A 25194-nucleotide genomic window follows, 5' to 3' on the forward strand; every position below is an offset into this window, starting at 1 on the left:
ACAGACTGTCAACTCCAAGGACAAACACCACACTTAACTTGTCTTGGCGTCCCTGACACCCATCATAGGACCCAGCACAGACCAGGATTTAGTGTTTGTCGAAAGAACAAACGAACGCGTAAACATCTATAAACACTTAAGTTGGGAACTGATTCCACCCAATAGTCCCAGCATTCTGGATTATCATGTAAAATTCAGCCAAACCGGTCACATCATGTAAAGCACACCTCATTAACTATTGTGGAAAAAAAAAAGCCCTCAGTAAATCATTCATTTCTGTCCCGGGTACTTCAGCTTCACAATCACTCTTAAATGACTTCCAGATGACTTTTGGACAAAGGGTGATGCTGTTTCTGAAATATTACAATACTCCTGGCAGCATCATTTTGGAATGTCAAACTCGGCTACAGTGTTTTGTAAAGAAAAAACACGGGCTTTTTACCCTGATTCTATTAACATGGAAAAGAAATTCCCTCAAATGCCTCTAAGTATACCCAACATATGAAACACTATTCTGAAGGACTCACTCTTTAAAATTAACCATCAGTGCTCCTGACCAAATTCATTTCTGAATCCCAAACAGTATTTGGAGGAGCCGTACAGACTTCATAGGGTGGGCTTCCTTGCTGCCATAAACAGAATGTGAAGCGAACAAAACCTCGCTACAAAGGACTAGCAATCAAATCCAATTTGGTTCCAGTTAAAACTCTCAGTTGACAGAATTTGTGAGCTTGAAATATGCTTGGTCATTTGAGAGTTTTACGAAATCCAAGATGCGAACTTCACAAAGCAGAGATTAGCCAGGGTGCACTCCATATCCAGGCGCTCACCGCCAACTCCTCCAAGGGGACTGGCTGACAAAGGCGCTGACAATGTGGTGTGTGCACACAGTTCACCAGAACAAGGGGGGGTCTCCATTCTGCGCCCACTGCGTCTCATATCTCTGGGGGTGATCCAACAGCTGAACCCATGCTCACGAATGGCCTTTCACTGTGTGGTTACTTCTGTAAAGGGAAACTAATCCTAAAGGCTGAAACTATATGTGAAATGAAAAGAAACAGGTGAGGCATCCTTGAGCTTAATTGGGGGGCTTCAAATACACAGCTCACTGCTTTTTCATTCAATGTAAATGTCTAATTAAAAATGAAGCGTTATTTCTTACAAAAGAATTAATTTCACTCAAAGGAAAAAAAACAAACAGGCAAAAATAAAGTAAAACATACATTGAAACCTTGTAACCCATGACAACAATTGGTATACAAGCTGCTGCTCCCCGCACCCCCTTCACCGTAAGCACTTTTAAAATGATGAAATAATTACCAGCTAGCATTTACATAACACTCACCCTGCTTCATGCACTGTCCTAAGTATTTAACATCTATTTTAATTCGTTTTGTCTTATCTGCACCTTATAGACAAAGAAACTGAACCGAGGGAGGTTAAATAACTTGACCCAGTTCACAAGCTTGGAAATGGCAAAGAATCTCCGTCCAACTTTTGCTGTGGGAACATTACGTTCAATTAAGTAGTGTGGGAAGAAAACCTTCTCCTCAACTTCACTAAATCCTTAACTGCTGTTTCAACAGTGTTAGAAACTGGGAGCACAACCTGCTTGTCTTATTTTCAATTCCTATTCCCCATGTGCAGGGAGGGGCCGACCCAAGATAGGAGAGACAGTCACTGACTTGGATCTAAAACTCAACAGCTGGCTGTAGGGCACAATCCGTAATATGAATTTAGATTCCTTCAGGGCTATAGCTCTTTGATGTTCTTACCATCAAACTGTCACCTTCTTGCCTCTACATATTACATAATCCATTAGCTTAGCTGTTTTTAAAGCCCTCCATTTAACTCAACTCAACTATGACTTTTATTTTTCATCTGAATTCTTAAAAGCTATTGATCGTTGCCAATTCCTATAAAATCTAAAAGTGCTTATTTTGACGATGGACTTTAAATAAGTGTGGAGAGAAAAACAAAATGGAGGTTACAGGTAGAAAGAACTTCTCCCCCATGTAACCTGTTAAATTGGAAATGCGAGATGACACTGCCAAGTTCAGAAACAGGCTTAACGTTAAAGGTATTCTCAGAGACTGGAAGGATGGTCCACGTCTTCGCCCCACTCCCAAAGACCACCTGCCCATGTCCAAGGAAAGTTTTCTGCTGGCTCACGTTGAGGTCATCTGCTGCATCATGACCCCGAAATGCTGTGGATTATTCTTTATGGTTCTATTGCCCACACAGAAACTCCTGTGGCAATAATGGTAATTACACAGCAGCCTTGTTATCTTGGGATAGCACTGTAATTAACCTGTGTCACTGCCTCATTTGTGGTCATAACAATTGCAGCAAAAAAGTCCCATGGAAGTAGCATTTTTCATCCTGACTTTCAAAAATAACTTCAGCGATCACACTTCTTAAAAACTCAAGTCTGTTTCCCCCAAAACACATGGTTTCCACTATACAGAGGCCACTGAACCCAGTTCTCTGAGTGTCCCCTGAGAAACAGCAGACAATCTCTGTTGTGAGAATTTCCAAAGAGAAAAGGAGAAATACTCAAATAAACAAAGAAACAGTTCTCAAAAGAATACTTACAACTCCTCTAGAAAAGGGAAGTTCTTAAATGCATCTTCTGGTAACTGAGTAATGTTATTCATGCTGATATCCCTGGAAAACATAAAGTTAAGAAGATTGTTAATTATGTGATATTAGACTTAAAGCACTGAATTCAACATAAAAATAATTAGGTGATAAAATTTTGTAAAGAAGCAAGAGAAATGAGCATAGAAGACAGATATAGGAATAGTCATAATTTAGCTTCAGAATGCAAAGTTAAGAAAACAGAAAAGTTCAATGTTCTATTAAAAATTGTACCCCATCATTTATGCTATATCCAGATCCTGGGTTTTTGCCCTTTAAGTATTCTTGGAAAAAAAATGTCTCCAACTGCCTACAATGAGTGAGCTGGTGTGGCCTTTCAGGGCTCTGGTATTCAAAGTACTGTGTATCTGACAAAAATAAACAAAAGAATACCCAGAACTTGATAAAAGAGATCTACAGGTACGGGTGGCTTCTTAAGCCACTGTCAGGGATAATAAAACAGGTCCTAACTGTACCCAGTCATATTTTCTGCAAAACCTATAAAAGTCCTCCAGGGAATAGTTGTAAGTAGATTTCATTTTTAGCCTATGAATAGACTCAGGCTGAAAACAAGTGCGTACATGACAGGTATGTGGTCCACTTCCAGTTTTTCCTTAAAGAGACAGCAGCAAGGAGGGTACCCACTCGACAATATAATTCCACAATTAACTAGTTCAAGCAGCTGAAAAAAAACACTTTATTAACCATTTTCTTCTCTGACAGCTGTCTTTTGGACTGGCTTTCTCCTTCCACACTCTGCTTAATCTGGACAGTGTGATATGCAGGTGAAGGCAGCCTCACCAGGGACAGTCCCTGCAGGTTCTGGGTTGCCTGCCTCACCCAGGTGCCCCTGCCTCTTTTGTTGCTGTAGCTGCTGCTTTGTCCCTAAGTCATGTCTGACTCTTTTGCAACCCCATGGACTGTGGCTTGCCAGGCTCCTCTGTCTATGGGATTCTCTAGGCAAAAATACTGGAGTGGGTTGCCATTTCCTCCTCCAGGGGATCTTCCTGACCCAGGGGTCGATACTGCATCTCCTGCATCGGCAGGTGGATTCTTCACCACTGAGCCACCAAGGAAGCCTGTCCCTGCCTTTTCATCTGCTGTTAAATTCTGTGGTTCAGTCCACAGGTCTCTCCTTTCTATAAAGCATCGTAAAAATTCACACATGTGACTTTCCCATGACTGGATCAGACAAATGGGTCTAAGAAGGTGGAAGAGAAATCAAGCACACAGAAACCAGCTGACAATCACACCACTTTCTTTTCCTTACTCTGATCAGGTAAAATTTTCCTTTAAAGGACACTGAGTATCAACGTAGGTCAGTCCCTTCTCCCCAACAGTTAAAAATGGAATTTGCTTTCCTTCTTACCAGCCTTTCTCAAGGCATGTTTGGGAAACGTCCTGGCTTGGGAATAATAACAACAATGCAGTAGGCAAAAACAGCAGTAGCAGCTGACATGTCATGAATACCGATCAGGAGATAAGACTGCACGTTGATCTCATTCTATGAAGGGGGAAACTGAGGCTTCCTGGGGCAAAATAAAATCCCTGAGGCCACCAGCAAGTGGTGTAACAGGACATGTGAGCTCCAGAGTCCAAGATCTTAACTCCAAACTTCGAGTCTTTTAAAACATCATTTGGATCCTGCTACTTTGCTCCAGTGGTAGTCAGGACATAAAGCAAACCCTGAGTCCAACCAAGGTTAGAGAGAGGGGAGGACACTGCCCCCAAGACCTTGGCAAGATAATCAGGGGATCTCAGGAAGAGCGCTTCTGCTTGAAAATAATAATAATAAAACTATAAATAGCTTTAGCTATTGAAGAAACAAAATTCTGAAAATTCTCTGGAGATGAATCCTCTGACCAAAGGGATTCACATGCATTCCAAAGTTGTCTATCATTAAAAACAACTCAAATTCTACTAAAGATAATTCATAAGAAAACAAAATTAATACACTTTTCTAGGAATTATTATTTTTAAATACAGGCCCTGATACTAATTTAGTTAACTATTATTATCCCTGGGAATGGGGAGGGGGGAATCTTTCATTTCTCATAAACACTGGTGCAACATACTAGAGAAACAGCACCCCAATAGGGGTCAGAAGGAATACTGTTTAATCCTGGGGCCTTGGTTTGCTTATCTGTAAAATGGTGGGGGCAGGGAGCTACACTGATGTACTGGGGTGCTTCCTGGCCTGAGATATACTCCCGTGATTCACTTTTTTTGGAAGTTTTCATGGAGGTGCTCACCCTCCCTGATGAAAATACATGAGGTTCACGGACCCTGGTGGTTCAGAGGGTAAAGCATCTGCCTGCAATGCGGGAGACCTGGGTTCGATCCCTGGGTTGGGAAGATCCCCTGGAGAAGGAAATGGCAACCCACTCCAGTACTCTTGCCTGGAAAATCCCATGGACGGAGGAGCCTGGTAGGCTATACAGCCCATGGGATCGCAAAGAGTCAGACACAACTTCACTTTCACTTTCACCTGATGGAAAAGGCAGCTTTCTGAAAACTGACCATAAAGCAACATTTATAGACTCCTGGTTTGTCATTAGAAAACAGCTGAATCACTTCCACTGGAAACACATTTCAGTTCAGTCAGTTCAATCGCTCAGTTGTGTCCGACTCTGCGACCCCATGGACTGCAGCATGCCAGGCCTCCCTGTCCATCACCAACTCTCTGAGTTTACTCAAACTCATGTCCATTGATTCGGTGATGCCATCCAACCATTTCATCCTCCATCACATCTACTTTTAACCAAAACACATTTACCTTTAACCAATAAAATAATTCTTAAGAATACAACAAAACTTTTAATCACACGGAAAAGCAAAATAATAAGTAAGCAGTGATGCAAAATATCACACAATTTTGGTGTTCTTTAATCATTCCAATAAAAGGGGAAAGAAGGACAATCATAATCTCTTTCTTTATGAAAGGAGGTACTCCATACCATTTCCTCTAAATTTGCATGTGCATGTACTCAGTCACGTCTGACTCTTTCTGACACGTGGATTGCAGTCCACTAGGCTCCTCAGTCCCTGGGATTTTCTAGGCAAGGATACTGGAGCAGGTTGCCATTTCCTCCTCCAGAGGATCTTCCCGAACAAGGGATCAAACCCATATCTCCTGCATTGGCAGGTGGATTCTCTTACCACTGAGCCACCTGGGAAGCCCTTCCTCTAAGTTTGGGACACCTAAATTCAGGTAAGCATCTCAGCAACAGAAAAACTGACTAATTGCATCAGCAGAAAAAAACACATAATTATAAAAGAATTTACACCACACTCTTCCCTGAATTCCAATTTTGTAAAATGCATACACCTATATAACTCTCTCATTTTTCCCCCTCTCAGAGTAACAAGACATAACAGGTAGTTTTGCTGTGAGCTATAAATGCAATTAGTGGGACTCCATATTTACAAACTAATATGTGTTAAACACACTTGGTCAGGGTTTGTTTTTTTTTTTCTCCCAAAGCTTCAGAGTCAGAGCAACACTTGTTTCCAAACTGATCTGAATTTCACATACTATCTTTTTAGCTGTTTTCCTTCATATTTTCTGGGCCTCACTTTCAAAGCATTTGCAAGTAAGGAGGAGAAAAAGAAAAGAAAGGGGGGGGGGACCTGCAAGATGTAATCTCCAGAGAAGCTCTGGAAACATGTGGTTACAGAGTATAAGGTGGGTGGGTACTCATTTAAAATAATGAGGGCTAATGGTGATAAACAACCTACAGACAGCCCCAAGAGTAGATTCCAGACCTGACATCACCAACATCGGCAAGAGAGCTCCAGGCTTCGGATGCTGGGGGTGATGACTTAACTGTAACAATTTACAAATGGAAGCCCTAAGCCAATAATTACAAATATATTGGGCTCATGGGCCTATAAATTACTAAAGTACATAAGTAAAAGAAAATGGTACAGAAAATTTTTAGCTAGAAGATAACACCCCTAGGTCAGTGCTTTGACATTCATGATGAGCAACACAATCTTGCCAGGAACATCTGTAGTTAAACGCGGAGATTTGCAATCCTGGGTTCCTATGAAGAAAATAAGTATAAGGTAGAAAACGAAATAATCTTATGAGGTCAGCGACCACCAACTCAAAAGCCTCCAAAGAGTGATTTCAAGAGAACAGATGGCCTTACTTGGAGCCAACCTGGCATAAACAGAAGGATGCAGCCCTCAAAGATTAAGGCTTTCATAAGGATTCACTAGCATTAGCTGTGTGATCTTGGGCAAACCGGACATCTTTTCTGAGACCTGGCTTCTTCATTTAGATACAGGAGGTAGTAGTAACTAATCCTATAGCATCCTGTGAAGACCAGAAAATGTCAAGCCACATTGCTGTTGTTCAGTTAATAAGTCGTGTCCAACCCCATGGACTGTAGCCCATGAGGCTCCTCTGTCTATGGGATTTCCCAGGCAAGAAAACTGCAGTGGGTAGCCATATCCTACTCCAGGGTATCTTCCTGAGCCAGGGATCGAACCTGCATCTCCTGCATTGGCAGGTGAATTCTTTACCACTGAGCCACCAGGGAAGCCCCGTGTCAAGTCACGTATAAAAAGCTACATAAGTAACAGGTGTTATGTCATCATTGTCCATGTTTTACTGCTCCTGGAAGCTGTGTGAATCCCCTGGACCAAGAGCCAGCAGGCCAAGCACTTCACTGCCTTTGGTGGTCTTCTTTCCCAGAAAAGAAACCACTTTTACACAAGGGAAATACTAAATGGTGCAGAAGGTCTAGAACCTGGAGTTGTTCTTATCTACAAAGCTGGATTCTAAACTCCAGAATTCCAGGAGTCATGGATGTTGAGATAGAAGAGCTCTTTGAGATCAAAGAACTTTGTTTTTAAAAAAAGTAAAATGTTGAGGCCTGGTTGTTGACAGAGAAGAAAGGGAGACAGGGAGAGAAGGAGGTAGGAAATTACATTCTCATAGGAAAATTGTTAGAAATACAGCAAAGATAAGAGCTGTTTTCAAATGGCTTTGAACCAGGAGGACTTTGCACCATAAGTGATAAAGCAGGGGATAGAACTCAGAACTTCTGCTTAATGGGGGGAAATGCCTGAACATATGTTTTCTATACATACCGGTTCCATAACAGATTTCTTTATAATTTAGGCCTCTCAAGGTATACCAACTGGAACAGGGCACATGCATATCACACCCAGTGTAATACTCCCCAAGTTTTACAACAGAGATCAAAAATGCAAAAGTACATCACCCCACTAGGAAAATAAAGGTGAAACCTCCAACACCAGCAGTCAGCAACTTCAAAATTAACACTGAAAGGGTGCAATTGTTTAATTGAAACTGCTAAATCTCCCCAGTGGTTAAACTATCTTTTTTCCGCTCATAAAATTCCCTAATGCTAAAGCATCTACTGAGTATAGAGGAACATCATGTTTCAACAAGGCACCTTTTAAAATCCCTGTAAAATGCTCCCGAAGCGAGCCCAACCTGTTTGCTGATGGCCCAGAGTGTACCACCGCGGACTTCGCCACCGCATGCTTGCTGGTCTGGGCCTTTTGCCATGGGGTTATTTAATTTTAAATATACTGTGATTGACCCAATGTTATCTAACTTTGAATAAACTCTCCTATTTGTGTTAGATAAAACTGCACTTTTGCTGCCATGGTGTTAGGAATAACACAAATATTACCCAGCCATATGAGAAGTCGATAAATTATGTTTAATAAATTACAAACAGCTTCTACAAAACACATCCTTCTCTAAACCGTTCTCCAGAAAATGGGGGTGATGTCCTGAAACTCAGCAGACACATGCTGATAATGATAAAGAACTGATACTATTCCAATGACTTTTCGAGGGTCTTGTCATCCACCAAAAATTTTCAGGCCCACAGATGTCTACTCTTTGAACAAAAACAAAAAACTAAAACTAAACTTAAAAAGCGTCCCTGGTGGGACACACTGGAAGGGAAGGTCTCTCTCACAAAGAAGTAATGTAGACACACACACACCGCCAAGGTTCTAGACCAGGCGTATGAAGAGTTTAATTTCCTTTCTTTCCCCCCTCAATATTTGTTTATCTATTCAGCTCTGCCAGGTCTTAGTTGCAGCATGTGGGATCTAGTTCCCTGACCAGGGATTGAACCCAGGTCCCACACATTGGGAGCTCAGTCATAGCCACTGGACCAGTAGGGCAGTCCCAAGTTTAATTTCTTTTCTGACAGGATTCTGAACCTTTGGGCAAGTGATCTCTTTCACTCACCACTTTTATAACAACAAAGCAACCTATATTCGCTGTTTTTAAAGCACTGAAATACAGAGAAAACCATCAACAATATCAATACCCAGGAATAACCACTGTCCTATTTCATGGGACACATTACAGGTTCTTTTTCTATGGATGGTATATATTTTCACCAATATGAAATGCTATCATTCTAAACATGTGTATCTCTTGACACATGATTCTTCACTTGCAAAATGGAAAAAAAAAATTCTCTGAAAATATCTTTTAAGGAAAGCATATTTAATATATATCTCGATGCCATTTTTTGGCAGGCCATACATCATGAGAGGGATCGCCTTTGCACCTGGAAATCACTGTGCCAAAAAGAAAAGAGATAAGTCTGTTTTCGAGACAAGGAGATACACTGTCACCTATTTAACAAATATGTACAAAGTACCCATATAAGTGCAAGGCACTGCGCTAGGATGGTGAAGTTTTTATATCAAAAGATAAGTTCACAGTTCTCTTACTTTCTTTTAATTAAAATTCATCAGTCTGCTCTATTCTTACCCGACTATTAGTGCTGGAGACACTGTTGCAACGTGCAATTAAATTTAACCTTTCTAAAACGCATTCTTGCATTTTGGAAGCAATAAGAACAGCTACATATGTGTAAAGATACTGCTCTCTAATTATACTGCAGAAATGGGGCCAAAATGGAATGGGAGCCATTTTAGTCAGTTTGCTCTGAGATATTTTTTGACCTTATGTGTTTTCTCACTGCTAGATGGCAAGATGGACACCCTTCTGAGGCCGTGTAAAATGTTTCCACTCCAATTTTAGGCAGCAGGATAAACTGGCTCCATACATCTGTCACCTTCCCTGGTGTTTCAAACACAAAGGCTCAGTGCTTCCCAGCAGAAAGAATCCAAAACGTGATTTCTTGAGCTTTGCAGTCCTTAAGAGGTGAGCTGCTGCAGTAACCATGTGAAAGTGTGAGTTGCTCAGACGTGTCTGACTCTTCGTGACCCTCATGGACTGTAGCCCACAGCTGCTCTGTCCATGAAATTCTCCAGGCAAGAAACTGGAGTGGGCTGCCCTTCTCTTCTCCAGGAGATCTTCCCAACCTAGGGATTGAACCCAGGTCTTCTCCATTACAGGCAGATTCTTGACCGTCTGAGCCACCAGGGCAGCACACAACAACCATAACTGACCTAAATAGATGTTAATTATTGCCAAAAATAGTTACCGTCTTGTAAAATCACTGACTACATAAGGGACTTGAATATCCCAGCATACAGTCTTCAAATCTTAAAAAAAATAATAAAAATACGTTAAAAAGTTTTGGCTATAGAGATGTAGAGAAAAACGCTGAATTCATCTTATAATCATCTACTTTCATGGATGAAAACCCCTCTTAGCATTTTTAAAGACTTTCAAAGCTCTATTGCCACTGCTAAGAAAATAAAAAAATACAAAACAAACTGGAAGACATTTGCAAAACACATCTGGGATAAAGGATTGTATTTATAACCTGGAAAGAACTCTCAAAAGTCAATAAAAAATCTGATTGTTCAATGGGCAAAAGGTTTGAATAGGCACTTCACCTATTACACAATGACAAAAGATTACACAAATGGCAAAAAGCACATAAAAAGATGTTCAACATTAGTCATTAGCAAAATGCAAATTAAATCACAATGAGATAGCACTCAGCTATCCGAATGGCTAAAATGCAAAATGATGGACAGGGAAGTCTGGCATGCTACAGTCCATGGGGTCACAAAGAGTCGGACACGACTGAGCAACTGAACTGAACTGAAAATGCAAAAAAATAAATCGACAGTAACAAGTGATGGCAAGGATATAGACAAACTGGAACTCTCACACAGTGGCACAACCACTCTGGAAACAGTATGGCAGTTTCTTATAAAATTAAATATAAACTTATGACCATGAACAAGGTATAAATGGATGGGACAGGAGAAAGGTTGACTACAAAGGGAAATGAAAGAACTTTTTTGGCCCAGTGGAAATGGTCTATATCTTGATTTGCATGGGGTGGTTACATGGTTGTATATATTTATCAAAACTCTCAGAACTGTATACTAAAAAGTAAAAGTACATATTTTACTGTATGTAAATTAAACCTCAAGGCCTGTGTTGGCCTTCACAAATAAGTATATGTATATGATATTATCTCTTCACATTTCTCCCACAGGAAAAATAATTCATCCTGAGGCTAGAAGTCTTCTTTTCCAACCCTGCCCCCAAACCAAACAACATGATGCACAGCACTGGTTTGGCTTGAGAGTCAGGAAACCTACAGGATTTTTGATTTGCCTTTTTGGTGTTGTTTTGGTTGTTTTTAAAGCCTCTGCTATCTACCTGGAGGGTGCTGGACCAAGCCTCTTCATTCTTTCTTTATTGAGCAACTTTAGGATTGTGACAGACAGGATTGTGCTGGGTCCCGGATAGATAAAGACAGGAAAGATTACCCTAAGTGTGCTCTGCAATAACAAAGCAACAAATAAATACCATGATCTGCATGGTACAGCAAGGGAAGATGGTCAGCTTAACTGGAGCCAGAGAGAGGCTTCCAGACGCAGGGCTGTGGTACTGAGGTAGAAAGGGCAGATATTCCCTTATAGAGAGCTGCTATTTCAATCTGTGGTCTCACACATTAGGTCAGCACTGTTTTTCAGAAGAGATGCAACTGGCTTTTGAGCAAGATGATTCTTCATTTTTCAAGACAGTCTTGCTCACTATACAGTGCTTGGCACCCCTGGTCCTCCAAAGCACTAATTAGTGCAACTAAAAACATTCCCCAAATGCTTCCAAACATCCCGTAGGAAGCTGGCAGCATAGAGAGGGATCTGAAATCCATTCAGTAGGTGACAAATGGCATTTAAAAAAAGAAATATAAGGAATAGTTGGGCTTTCCTGGTGGCTCAGACAGTAAAGAATCTGCCTGCAATGCAAGAGACCTGGGTTCTATCCCTGGGTCAGGAAGATCCCCTGAAGAAGAGAATGGCAACCCACTCCAGTATTCTTGCCTGGAGAATTCCATGGACAGAGGAGCCTGGTGGGGGTCCACGGGGTCTCAAAGAGTCAAGACATGACTGAGCAACTAAGACTTTCAGTTTCGCAAGGAACAGTTAATCTCAAAGTTAAGTATGTCACACAGAAAAAGATAAATAACTATTTCATGACAATTATTTAGATTTCATATATATTTTCAGCCATGGTGTAAAACACAGTTGTCACTGGATTCATAGGGGAAAAAACTGAAAGCCTCTGAATCAGATAACTTTGTTTGGGCCTCTGAATCAGATAACTAGTTTGTTTGGGTAGAGGGTGCCTTCCACACAGTTCAGTCGCTTAGTCATGTTCGACTCTTTGCAACCCCATGGACTGCAGCACACCAGGCCTCCCTGTCCATCACCAACTCCCAGAGTTTACTCAAACTCATGCCCATTGAGTTGGTGATGCCATCCAACCTTCTCATCCTCTGCCATCCCCTTCCCCTCCTGCCTTCAATCTTCCCAGCATCAGGGTCTTTTCCAAGGAGTCAGCTCTTTGCATCAGGCAGCCAAAGTATTGGAGTTTCAGCGTCAACAGCATCAATTCTTGCTCAGCTTTCTTTATAGTCCAACTCTCACATCCACACATGACCACTGGAAAAACCATAGCCTTAACTAGGCAAACCTTTGTTGGCAAAATAATGTCTCTGCTTTTTAATATGCTGTCTAGGTTGGTCATAACTTTCCTTCCAAGGAGTAAGCGTCTTTTAATTTCATGGCAGCAATCAGCATCTGCAGTGATTTTGGAGCCCCCCCCGGAAAAAAATCTGCCACTGTTTCTCCATTTCCCATGAAGTGATGGGACCAGATGCCATGATCTTTGTTTTCTGAATGTTGAGCTTTAAGCCAACTTTTTCACTCTCCTCTTTCACCTTCATCAAGAGGTTCTTTAGTTCTTCTTCACTTTCTGCCATAAGGGTGATGTCATCTGCATATCTGAGGTTATTGATATTTCTCCCAGCAATCTTGATTCCAGCTTGTGCCTCATCCAGCCCAGCGTTTCTCATTTAACTTATATGCAAAGTACATCATAAGCACAGTGATAATATACAGCCTTGACATACTCCTTTTCCTATTTGGAACCAGTCTTTTGTTCCATGTCCAGTTTTAACTGTTGCTTCCTGACCTGCATACAGGTTTCTCAAGAGGCAGGTCAGGTAGTCTGGTATGCCCATCTCTTTCAGAATTTTCCACAGTTTATTGTGATCCACACAGTCAAAGGCTTTGGCATAGTCAATGAAGCAGAAATAGATGTTTTTCTGGAACTCTCTTGCTTTTTCGATGATCCAGCAGATGTTGGCAATTTGATCTCTGGTTCCTCTGCCTTTTCTAAAACCAGCTTGAACATCTGAAAGCTCTTGGTTCACGTATTGTTGAAGCCTGGCTTGGAGAATTTTGAGCATGACTTTACTAGCATGTGAGATGAGTGCAATTGCGTGGTAGTTTGAGCATTCTTTGGCATTGCCTTTCTTTGGGACTGGAATAAAAACTGACCTTTACTAGTCCTGTGGCCACTGTTGAGCTTTCCAAATTTGCTGGCATATTGAGTGCAGCACTTTCACAGCATCATTTTTTAGGATTTGAAATAGTTCACCGGGAATTCCATCACCTCCACTAGCTTTGTTCCTAGACAGTGGGAATATGTTAAATGAGATAAAACGAGAGGGGTCAACAAGATAAAGCTATACAGGAATTGAAGTACTAAAGCAGAATGGATATAACTGGCAAAGAAGCTACCAAGACAAGCAGAAAATACATCCCCAAAAGCCTCAGGGAATGACTTCAAGAAATCACAACTTTATTCCCAAAGCATGGGAAGCTACCAGAGGAAGACTAAGCATGTCATGTTTGCTGTAGAAAGATCATTCTAGCAGCCATCTACTGCCATGCGACGGAAGGAAGGGAAGTTAGGAAGAAGAAATTCCTGCTCCTCTGGAACTCAGCTTCCTCTACTGTAAAATATCCTGTACTTGCTAACTTCGAAGGTCCTTTTAAAATCTATCATTATGACTTCTACTTCGACATTCCTGCTCCTGCACATTCCATGCATAATTAGTAGAAAATAAGAAGCCCTGTGATTCACATTTTTCCTAGATGTGCAGGCTACGTTTGCTTATGTTAGCAAGTGTGTGTAGCAAGTGTGTGTATCAGGATAGATTTAAACATACCCCCTTCAGAATTACAAGGGTTCAGCAATTAAGAAAGACGCATGACTTCATTTCCAAAGGTAATATTTTATGCCGTAATTGTTTATGGTCTCGGTGAAGCAATACAGTCTAGGAGACACTGAAGGGTGTGTTCTTCAAGGAGATGCTAACCCAGCAAGGTAGAAGACAGAGAGCAAAACAGGAGTGTGTAAATATACTGCAACAAAAGTCATGTGTCATTTACATCACACATCCGCAAAAGAGTAACTTTAAAAAATAAAGCCAGTTAGAATAATTCAGTCTTTTCCAACACTGAAAGAAGTTCTGATTGTTTTTGAGGTTTTTTGCTTTTTGTCATTTTAAATACAGCCAGTTTTCAAGTGTGAGATGTGTCCTAAAGAGGAAAATATAAAATGTTCTAAATCTAGAGCAATGTTTACTTAATGGTAAAGAACAATTGAATACCAAAGACAAAAAGAACATTATTTTCTTTTGTATAGTTTGAATGAAGACCCCTAGCATCTGGCATCACATGGAATAGACAAGGGTTAAACTGTAATATTCCTTGTTTTCTTGCTACTTAACGGGCATTCTCAGGCATCCTCTGGGTGTCAACAGCTGTTCTGGTAACTCTAACGATGACAAAACAGTGCTCATTACCAGTCGAGACACACAAACAAAATGCTATTTCAATAGTCCATTTAACATCAACAAGAAGCATTGTAAGGACTGTCGTCTGGGCTGATTGGAAACACTCAATTACTTCATCCTAGCAGACAAAATGCACTATTCATAAAGAAATCAACCCCACAGCATTTATTATGGTAAATATTCTAATTAACTAAACGGTTGCTGTTTTATTATGGCTACACTTATTAACACCACTGATAGGAAAACATTACTTCATGGTCCTTGCCTTCAAACATGCATACCCACCCACGAAAACTGTTTAGACGCGTATTTTTTAAAACTTCAGCTCACAACCAATTAATGGATGGTGAAATCACTTTAATGGGTCATAGCCAACTTTTTTTTTCAACTAAAATATGAAGGAATAGAGAATAAAATAGAAAAACATCAGAATGCATCAAATCTAACAAAGATAAGTACCATCTCAGGAAGTTTTGTTTCAGCAGATGTGGGCTTCTGTCTTCCTCATTCACATAGCTTAGGTTCAAGTTCACACATATTGTCTGTGTGATACAGTGAGAACCATCAGTTCAAGAACTTGGCTATTCAAGTCAAATCTTTCTATTCCTCCTGCCAAATGGATTCCAAACTACAGCTGCTTCCCCAGCACCACCAGGCAGAATGGATATAAGTAACCTTTAAAGTAGTACCTTTAGGTACGCCCCAGTACTGTCATACTTTAGTGACAGCAGTTTTCTAAAACAGACAAGTAGTAGTTTGAGAGAATGTCACAATGGGCTACCCTGAACTTTCTTTATTTAAAAAAAAGGGGCGGAGGCGGGGAGAAGCTGTTAGTATAGATAAGTTGCAAAGATTTTTTAAAAATAACAATTCTAATACCAAAATCAGAAAAAAAAAAATGTACATTTAGCCCCACCCCCTGACATCTGGGGAGGTGAGAGAGGCTGCTGATTTGAATTCAACTATGTGTGGCCAATGGTTTAATCAATCACACCTATGTAATGGAGCCACCAAAAAACCCCTAAATGAGGAGGCTTGGAAAGCTTCTGAGCTTTTAACATAACCACGTGCTGGGAGGATCACACCCCCCAACTTCACAGGGACAGAAGCTTCTGCGCCCCAGACCTTTTGGAACTTCATCCCATGTACCTCTTCATCTGGCTTTTCATTTTAAATCCTTTATAATAAACCAGGGATAATAAAAATAAATAAATAAATTTTAAAAATTAAAAAGGAGAGACAGACATACAGGCACACATTTAAAACACTATATTACACTATTACTTTTCAACTGTTTCAACATAACTGTGAATAAATCAGCTGATTTCGCTAAATTTCTATTTGGTCACCCTGGGCTCTGGGGCTTCCCTGGTGGCTCAGCAGTAAAGAATCTGCCTGCCAGTGCAAAAGATGGGTTCAATCCATGGGTTCAATCCCTGGGTCAGGAAGATTCCCTGGAGAAGGGAATGGCTACACATTCCAGTATTCTTGCCTGGAGAATTCCATGGACAGAGGAGCCAGGTGGGCTACAGTCTATGGGGTCGCAGAGTCAGACACAACTTAACAACTAAACAACATCAGCAAACCACACCCTGGGCTCTATCCAGATTTCTAGAAGTAGATAACAGCATGATAAATTTTCACTTATTGTGCATAAGGTGTTTATAAATAATCTGACAAAACCATGCTTTACTAAAGTAGTGATTTAAAGGTTTAATACAACAGTAACAAAAAACTACACTCCAGTAAATCCCTTACAAGGCCCCAAATCCAAGAGGCGCTTCCCAACAAGCACTGTCTGCACATCCGATAATCAGCCTGGGCAATAGGAGCTCCCATTTACAAGACACTGAGGCACTGACCTCATTATGTTGAGGCAAGAGGAAAATTGCAAACCATGAGGCAGCTTACACCCCAAGGCCAGCTGCCAACAGTCAAGGCCTGAACCCAGGGGCAGACGCTGGGGTTTCACCATCCCTACAATGCTGGTTCTGTGGGGCAATTGCTTCCCTTCAAGCCAGCATGCAGGCGATACCCCCCCAAACACATACTACACACTCTCTCTCTTTTCCTCTCTGATGGCCAATTTTTTAAAAGGCTTGTAAAATGTATTCTATCCTTAGAGGAATGACTCAAAATTGTAACTGGGATGACTCAATCATTTCTGTTGACTATTAGACAACAGACATTGATGATGATGGTTTATAAAAAGTCATTCAAGATATTCCCTTGGGAATGACTTACAACTCATTAAAGTCAACACAGAAGAAGCCAGGCAATCAAACCTGAGATGATCCTGGATCTTTGGGAGCAAATACTCTCAACTCTGAGGCTTTGTAATACTTCCGGACAGCTCCGTTTTTTACAAGTCTTCACGTTCTAAAAAGTCTGGGACACAAAACACTTCACTGTCCTTCTGAATTCTGCAATCATTATGGGTGATATGGTCCTTTGTTTTTTTAACCTGGACAGAAAACAATGGGCTACCCTGAAATCTATTTATTAAAAAAAGAGAGAAAGACATATACACTAGGAACCCCAAAGCACAATACTCTGTAATGACCTGTGGGGAAAAGAATCTAAAGAAGAGTGGATATATGTATATGTATAACTGATTCACTTTGCTGTCTACCTGAAACTAACACAACAATGTAAATCAACTATACTCAAATAAAAATTAAAAAACAAAAAAAGGCATGATAGAAAGTTAAAAGTTATTACTTTAGAATGTTCATCTAATAAAATCTCTCAATTCTACAGCTGACCTGATGTTTTACTGAAGCAGTTTTGTTGAAAGTTGAGAAGAAACAATGTCTTAGAAAATAAATTCCTATAAGGAAGGGGATATTTAATGCTCGTGACCTCCAGGGAAATCAGGCAACACTTCTGATTGATTTGTTCATCAGTGTAGGCGTGCACACACACATGCACACACACAAACACATACTCTCTCTGCATAAAGAGCTTAACCACAATTGAGGAATGTTTACGATTACGAGGTCAATTCAGATACGGATAAGGAGGTTGACAACACATTCCAGTCTGCCTTGGACAATCCCAGATTACATCTATCGTTTCAGCATAATTATTAATGGTGCTCCTTTTCACTTTCAAAGGTAAGGTCATCTGGGCAATAAATTGAATCATCATCCATTGACAGCCATAGGTATGAGTGAACAGTGTTGAATGAGTTGCGATGGGAAGAAGTGGAAATCTTGGTTTGGATTGCCTTGCTGCTGCCAAGTCACTTCAGTCGCGTCCGACTCCGTGTGACCCCATAGACGGAAGCCCACCAGGCTCCCCCCTCCCTGGGATTCTCCAGGCAAGAACACTGGAGTGGGTTGCCATTGCCTTCTCCAATGTGTGAAAGTGAAAAGTGAAAGTGAAGTCACTCAGTCATGTCTGACTTGTAGCGACCCCATGGACTGCAGCCTACCAGGCTCTGCCGTCCATGGGATTTTCTAGGCAAGAGTGCTGGAGTGGCTTGCCATTGCTTTGGGAAGGGCTTAAATAAAAGGCTAATTCCTCATTTGTATAATATTAGGAGAAAAATAATAACATGGAAAACATCTCATTGAACATCTGTAGCATTTGTAAATTATCACTTTGATCGATTTTCTGCTCTTCCACTTAGACCTTATGCTCCACGAGGGCAGGCCCTGAGTTTGGCTCACAACGGTATCCCAAATCTTCAGCTCAATGTGGTCACAGTTTAATGAATGACACGGCAGACACTACGTTAAATGCTTTATCAGTTGTGTAACAAGTCCTTTCTTAACATTTCCCAAAAAAGAGAAATGCTTCAGTTCAGTTCAGTTCAGTTCAGTCGCTCAGTCGTGTCCGACTTTCCGCGACCCCATGAATCACAGCACGTCAGGCCTCTCTGTCCATCACCAACTCCCGGAGTTCACTCAAACTCGTATCCACAGAGTCGGTGATGCCATCCAGCCATCTCATTCTCTGTCGTCCCCTTCTCCTCCCGCTTAAAAAGGCTTAATTTCCCAATTATCTAAAGATAGTCAAAGACCTGGCTGCAGGAGAAAAGAAAGGAGGAGGCACGTAAAATATCTTCATCCTGACAACTGACATTTGATCTGCTTCTGGGACAGACATCAAGAGCACATTGCTTATAGACAGCAAAGAGCATTAATGACAGATTTCCTCGCAAAGTCTACTGCTATAACCAAGTAATAGCATTTACATGCAAACACATTTGGGAGAAAGAGAGCAAGACGTTCATTTCAATACAAGTTCTTGGGTTTAAAAATAGCTTGGGAGGAATGATTAAAATTGGATTTCAGTAACTAATTTTTCTTCCTCAAAAATTCAAAATACAGGTTCTGCCCTATAAATAGCATCTCACAGAACCACTGAACTAGAAAGCAGAGTGGTTAAAAGTTTCTCCCAGAAGACTGACCAAGAGCCTTGTGTTTGAACACAGCTCTGCTGGCTCACCGGCTGTATAACCCTCAGCAAAATCCCTTAATTTCTCTGTGCCTTGGTTTCTTCAAGCGTCAATGGGGATAACACTTCTGACTTTAGAATGTCGCTGTGAAGATTAAAGGATGGAACCTCTAGCCAGGGCCCAGTATAGTTTCCTAGCCCACAGCAAACAATGAAAGTCAGCCATTATTATTTTTACTATTATCATCATTCCTCATCACCATCTGGTCTAACCATCTCATTTTAATAATGAGGCAACTGAGGCCCAGAGGGGTTAAATTTAATTAATCAAAGAAACCAAGATCAGAATTAAAAAGATAAATCCCAGTTCAGGGTTCCTTTTACTTCTCTAAACTGGAAAATATTGCTGTAATATTTTAACAGTATGCTCTGGGACTGGGGAAAATAACTTTATCAGAAACATATTCAATGGTGCTTAGACTCTAAAGTTAACAAGTAAGAGCTGGTTGAAGCCCTCAACTGTAGCTCAACTAATGAGCAAGTGAGACAACCAAAACACAGAAAGAAACAAACCAATGCATGAAAAATCTCTTCTTAAACATTAACGATGCTAGTCTTTGAAGAAGTCTTAAGTTTAAAATGAGGCTGGGAATTCCCTGGCGATCCCAGTCGTGAGGGGTCCATGCTTCCACTGCCGGGAGCATGGGTTAAATTCCTGGTCAGGGACCTAAGATCCTACATGCCTTGCTGCATGGTAAGCAGGCAAGCAAAGAAGTATGTAAATAAATAAGTAAAATGAAGCCAAACTGTAAAATGAAATTCTGGACACCTTTATGGATAGGTTGATATTTTCAGTTTTATGTAAAGAACTCACAGTTTGTTGTTCAGTGCAGCTTTATTGGCTTGCTGGTTAAAACATTCCCTCTTAACTTGGGGAGAGAGGAAAAGAGCTGGATGCAAATCAGGTAAGAAGGTAAGGAGGGCAGGACTTCCTGGATGCTAAAGAGACAGCCTGCATGGACAGAGCTGTTCAGGAAACAGCAAGTACGCTGGCCGGGCTGGGATGCAGAGCTCACAGGTCGGGGCAAACCCAGAAGGATAACACAAGCTCACATTACAGAGCACACTGAATGTCCATATAATAAAGAATTTGAGGACAGAAACAAGGAGTTATAGAAAATTGTATAAGGAACATATAAAAGGCTGCTTTGCAAAGAAATTCTAGTGGATGGGCACAATGTTTACTATCTCTACACCTTTCAGTTCAGTTCAGTTCAGTCGCTCAGTCAGTCATGTCCGACTCTCCGCGACCCCATGAATCACAGCACGCCAGGCCTCCCTGTCCATCACCAACTCCTGGAGTTCACTCAAACTCATGTCCATCAAGTCGGTGATGCCATCCAGCCATCTCATTCTCTGTCGTCCCCATCTCCTCCCGCCCCCAATTCCTCCCAGCATCAGACTCTTTTCCAGTGAGTCAACTCTTCGCATGAGGTGGCCAAAGTATTGGAGTTTCAGCTTTAGCATCAGTTCTTCCAATGAACACCCAGGATTGATCTCCTTTAGAATGGACTGGTTGGATCTCCTTGCAGTCCAAGGGACTCTCAAGAGTCTTCTCCAGCACCACAATTCAAAAGCATCAATTCTTCGGCGATCAGCTTTCTTCACAGTCCAACTCTCACATCCATACATGACCACGGGAAAAACCATAGCCTTGACTAGACGGACCTTTGTTGGCAAAGTAATGTCTCTGCTTTTTAATATGCCATCTAGGTTGGTCATAACTTTCCTTCCAAGGAGTAAGTGTCTTTTAATTTCCTGGCTGCAATCAGCATCTGCAGTGATTTAGGAGCCCAAAAAAATAAAGTCTGACACTGTTTCCACTGCTTCCCCATCTATCTCCCATGAAGTGATGGGACCAGATGCCATGATCTTCGTTACTAGGACCTTTATTGAAACTGCACATTGATGCTGTTGCTGGCTCTTGCTTAATGGGGTCAGAAGCAGCGTCGCCATGAATCGGATTGCTATGGATATTGTAAGAATTCGATGAGGTTATGATTCACGAAGCCACACAGTATTCTTTTCATCAGAGCCCTTGGGAAAAAGTTCTCTCTGACCTCCATTCCCAGAACAGCTGTGTTTCTCCTGCACAGCGCATCCTTTCTATCATATAGACAATGGGCAACCACAGAAATGGATTCTCTCTTCCTCTTCCCATTAGCTATTAAGATTCTCTGAGCCAAAACTGTAACCTTCCCTTTCACAAATGTATATACAGTAGATGGGCAGCTTCAGGAATTCCTGTCTTCAGTTGGTATTTTCCATTCCTAACTAAGGGGTAGTGGCCAAGTCTCCTAGCCACTTACTTTATATTTTATCTTAAGCATTTTCATAAAAGTTATTTTGGACTCTTTTTGGAATAAGGAGGCTAACACTAGTATTTGGGGAGCACTCACTATGTGTCTTGCACTCAGAAGTCAACAAAGGCACAAGCCCATTTGGGTGGTTTTATAAAAGGGTGATCATGGAACCGAGAAGGTTGAAGGGGAGAGACACAACTGCACAAGGGCCAGTGAAGAAAAGCAATGAAGAACCCCCTCAGAGGCAGAACCAGCAGAACGCAGTGATTAGAGGCTGGGGGAAAGGAAAAGCTGAACCCTGAAGAGGACGCTGACACTGTTTTCTTTTCACTCATGGATCTGGGAGAAGGGTCCTGCCATCAGCTGGGGACCTAACAGGAGGGTAGTGTGTTGGCTCTATCAGTTCGTGTGGTGTTCCGTATTGGATGGTAAATGTCAGGGAAGGGTAAAGACAAGGGAGAATGGAAACTCCAGAGTGGCTGGCACTGCCCAGAGAGGATGAACAGAAATAAAAAATGGCTGCGAAACAAGGGTTGAGAAATAACTCAGTGGAGACATGTATACATACGGCTGAGTCCCTTCGCTGTTCACCGGAAACTATCATGACTATTAGTCAGCTATACCCCAAAATAAAATAAATAGTTAAAAAAAAAAAAAGAACTCAACTAGAGGAACAGAAGAAGGAAGGGAATGACCAAGAAGAGAAGGAAAGAATCTGAAGGAAAAGCTTCTAAGAGATCAAGTAAATACACTGTCTGATGCTGCTACGTAATCAGGAAATAGATTAGCCATAGGATTTGGTAATCAGATCATTTGTCAATAGACTTATCATAGCATAAATCTCATAAATACTAACCATGACTAGAAGTTTTTTTTTTTTTTTTTCTTTCGCTAACTTTGGCTCCAGGAATAGAACAAAGAAAGGGAAAGAATTTCCTGAGGTAACTGGGCAAGATTTAAAAGAGAAAAGGAAAAGAAACACAAGGTTTAGAGAGGATGTGTGTAAACATGTGGGAAAGAGACGCCTGAGGTGGAACTGACTGGGCTAGGATGCTGGAGATGAGGACAGGGGCCCTACAATATGACTATCCCTCCTGCTGGGATGAAGGGGCAGGAGAGGGAGAGGCGGCTGGAATCCCCCAGCAGAGAGCAGGTGGGGCTCCCGGCTGACCATTCTTTGGGGCGCAGCAGTGTACACAGAGCCCCACATGTCCATGACGTCCTGGCATCTGTTCCTTCATTCTCTAAGTCCAGAAGTGTCGATTCCAGGCTCACTCTCAAACTAAATGTACTTCTTTCACTCCTACAGCACCTCACAACTACACTTCTCTTCCCGCATGTGTCTTCCCAGCTCTTTCTCAGCTACAGTAATTAATTCAAATACACCATCACTTAAGTGCCAATCAAAGCTCCATCAAGATCTAAGACGAACAACAGTCTGCTTATATGCAGTCTATTAATTTAAATTACCAGTTGAGTCACTACATGCCAACAATTAAGCAATGACACACACACACATAGATTATACTCCACATGAATATAGCTGCACCAGAGATCTCAGAGAATGAGTTGTCCCAGAGAGCCAAGTTTTCCAGATAGCTGAGGGTCTGCCCTTGGGGAGCACGGGGCATTTGGAGGAAGGCATGCCAGCATTCAAATAACTTTTGATGATGACTTTTTAAAATATTCCTTGTCCTTCTCTGCTTTCTCAAGCAGCACATATAAGATATAATTTAACTGTTTCATGGACTCTGCAATGAGCATCCATTGCTGTGATAAACCACCAGACACAAAAGCAGACACATTCCTCTAGCTCCTAGCTGTTTCTTCCCCGCCCTCATCGAAGCCACCCCCATCCATCATGGACCACCGCAGCAGCCTCCAATCTGGTCTCCCTGCCTCCATGCTTCTCTTTTTCCAGTTCAACCTGCAACTTAGCAGCCTAAGCAAGGAAACAGTTTATGCCACTTGTCTCCTTACAGAGCCCTACATGACTTGTCCCCTGGATCCTCCCCAACCTCATCGCCAAAGATTCAATCCTCTGCCCCCAGCTCACCCAAGTTCCTTTCTGTTTACCACTCCGAGGTGCTTTCCCAGCTCCCCTCAGGGCAGGCTTAATCTCATCTTCTAGGTTCATCTCAAAGGTCAACCCTTAGCCCTGTGACAGTGGCTCCCAGCTCACTCTCTCACCACCCAGTTTATCTTTCTGGTTCTTACCATTTATAATAATCTCATTTTTAATCTTTTCATTTATTCTATTTTGGCCACAACGTGTGGCATGTGGGATCTTAATTCCCCAACCAAGGATGGAATCTGCGCCCCCTGTTTTGGAAGGCAGAGTTTTAACCACTGGACCACCTGGAGAAATCCTGTCAATTATTTTTTTTTTTTTTTGATTTTTGAAACCAACAGGCTGAATAGTTTTTTGTTTTTGGCATCCATGGTGATTTTATTTATTTTTTTAATTTATTTTTTTTATTTTACAATATTATATTGGTTGGTTTTGCCATACATTGACATGAATTCACCCAAGGTGTACATGAGTTCCCCCTCCTGAACCCCCCTCTCACCTCCCTCCTCCCTTTATCCTCCCTCTGGGTCAATTATTTTTTAAAACTCTCACATAGCACTTACTATATGCCAGCCCCAGCATTCAACCCGGAGTCCTCAAAGTGTGGTCCAGTATCACTTAGGAATCTGATAGACAGGCACATTCTTGGGTTCTACTCCAGACCTACTAATCAGACACTCCAGAGATGTTAACGAGCTCTCTGGCGACTGCGATGCACATTCAAATGTGAGAGCCACGGCAGTACACTGTATTATGGGGCCTGCTGAGGTAGTCCGGGTCTTCCTCGCCAGAAATGAACATTTATGATCTAAGATCTAGTCTTTCTTGGTCACCACCGATCTTTTAATTCCTAGTCCAGGACCTAACGCACCGTGGGGACTTCAAGGTAGGAAGCCTATTGTTATTCAATCCCCCAAGACACTGGCTGAGCTCTGATACCTCTTCCTCTGCCTCCTTCTGTATTTTCCCCCATATTTCTCAGCACTCAGGATACGATTATCTCTTTGTAGATCTGACTAAACCAGGCAAGGTGACCAAACCTCAGAGCATTCCGGCCACACTGTAGGAGCGTACCAGTCTCCAACGGTCAAACAGAATGGGTAAAAAGCTATTAACAGCTTTGCAACAAGGCTGCTAGGGTTCAAATCCAGGCTCCTTCATGTATTAGCTGTATGAACTTCAACAAACTTCATCAACCTCTGTGCTTCAGCTTCCTCGTCTAAAACACAATGAATAAGGCACCTACCTCAGAAGGCTGCTGGGAGAAGCACTCAAAGTAATACATGTAAAGCGATGAGATCGTGCCTGTTGTACAGAAAGCACTCCAAACTCACATACACATCACACTCTGCCAGTTACCAGGCCTCGGACTTTAGCAAGCTCTTGGCCACGGTAGTTCAGGGGTCTAAATAGTAGAGCACTGCCGCGTTCTTGTAGACAAAAGATAAAAAGACATTCCACATACCAGGAGCACCGCTCCTACTTAAGATGGGCTATCTCTACTGTTCCCTAAATACCTCTCCCACATAGACTTATCCACCTCCACACTCTCTCCCCAGCCCCCATTTCTGACTGTGTGTTCAAGTTGCTCAGAAACAAAACAAGTACAGCGGCACCTTGGTATCCA

General features: G+C 41.7%; 1 protein-coding gene across 2 annotated transcripts in view; it reads right to left on the minus strand.

Moving 5' to 3' along the window:
- Positions 1–25194, minus strand: part of LGR4 (leucine rich repeat containing G protein-coupled receptor 4) — a 104752-nt gene that overhangs the window by 45462 nt on the left and 34096 nt on the right. The window contains exons 1-2 of one of the 2 annotated variants that reach the window (XM_055423750.2): positions 3117–3372; positions 2596–2667 (exon numbers count right to left, since the gene is read on the minus strand). In XM_055423750.2, coding sequence (XP_055279725.2) covers positions 2596–2667; positions 3117–3124 — 80 coding nt within the window. In that variant the 5' untranslated portion in view covers positions 3125–3372. Of the gene's footprint in view, positions 1–2595; positions 2668–3116; positions 3373–25194 lie in introns of those variants that run through there. The other variant, XM_055423749.2, reaches the window with a different exon arrangement.

This window comes from Moschus berezovskii, chromosome 14 (genome assembly GCF_049115385.1).
Source record: "Moschus berezovskii isolate FMDL1 chromosome 14, NW_MosBer_1.0, whole genome shotgun sequence".
Classification (NCBI taxonomy): Eukaryota; Metazoa; Chordata; class Mammalia; order Artiodactyla; family Moschidae; genus Moschus; species Moschus berezovskii.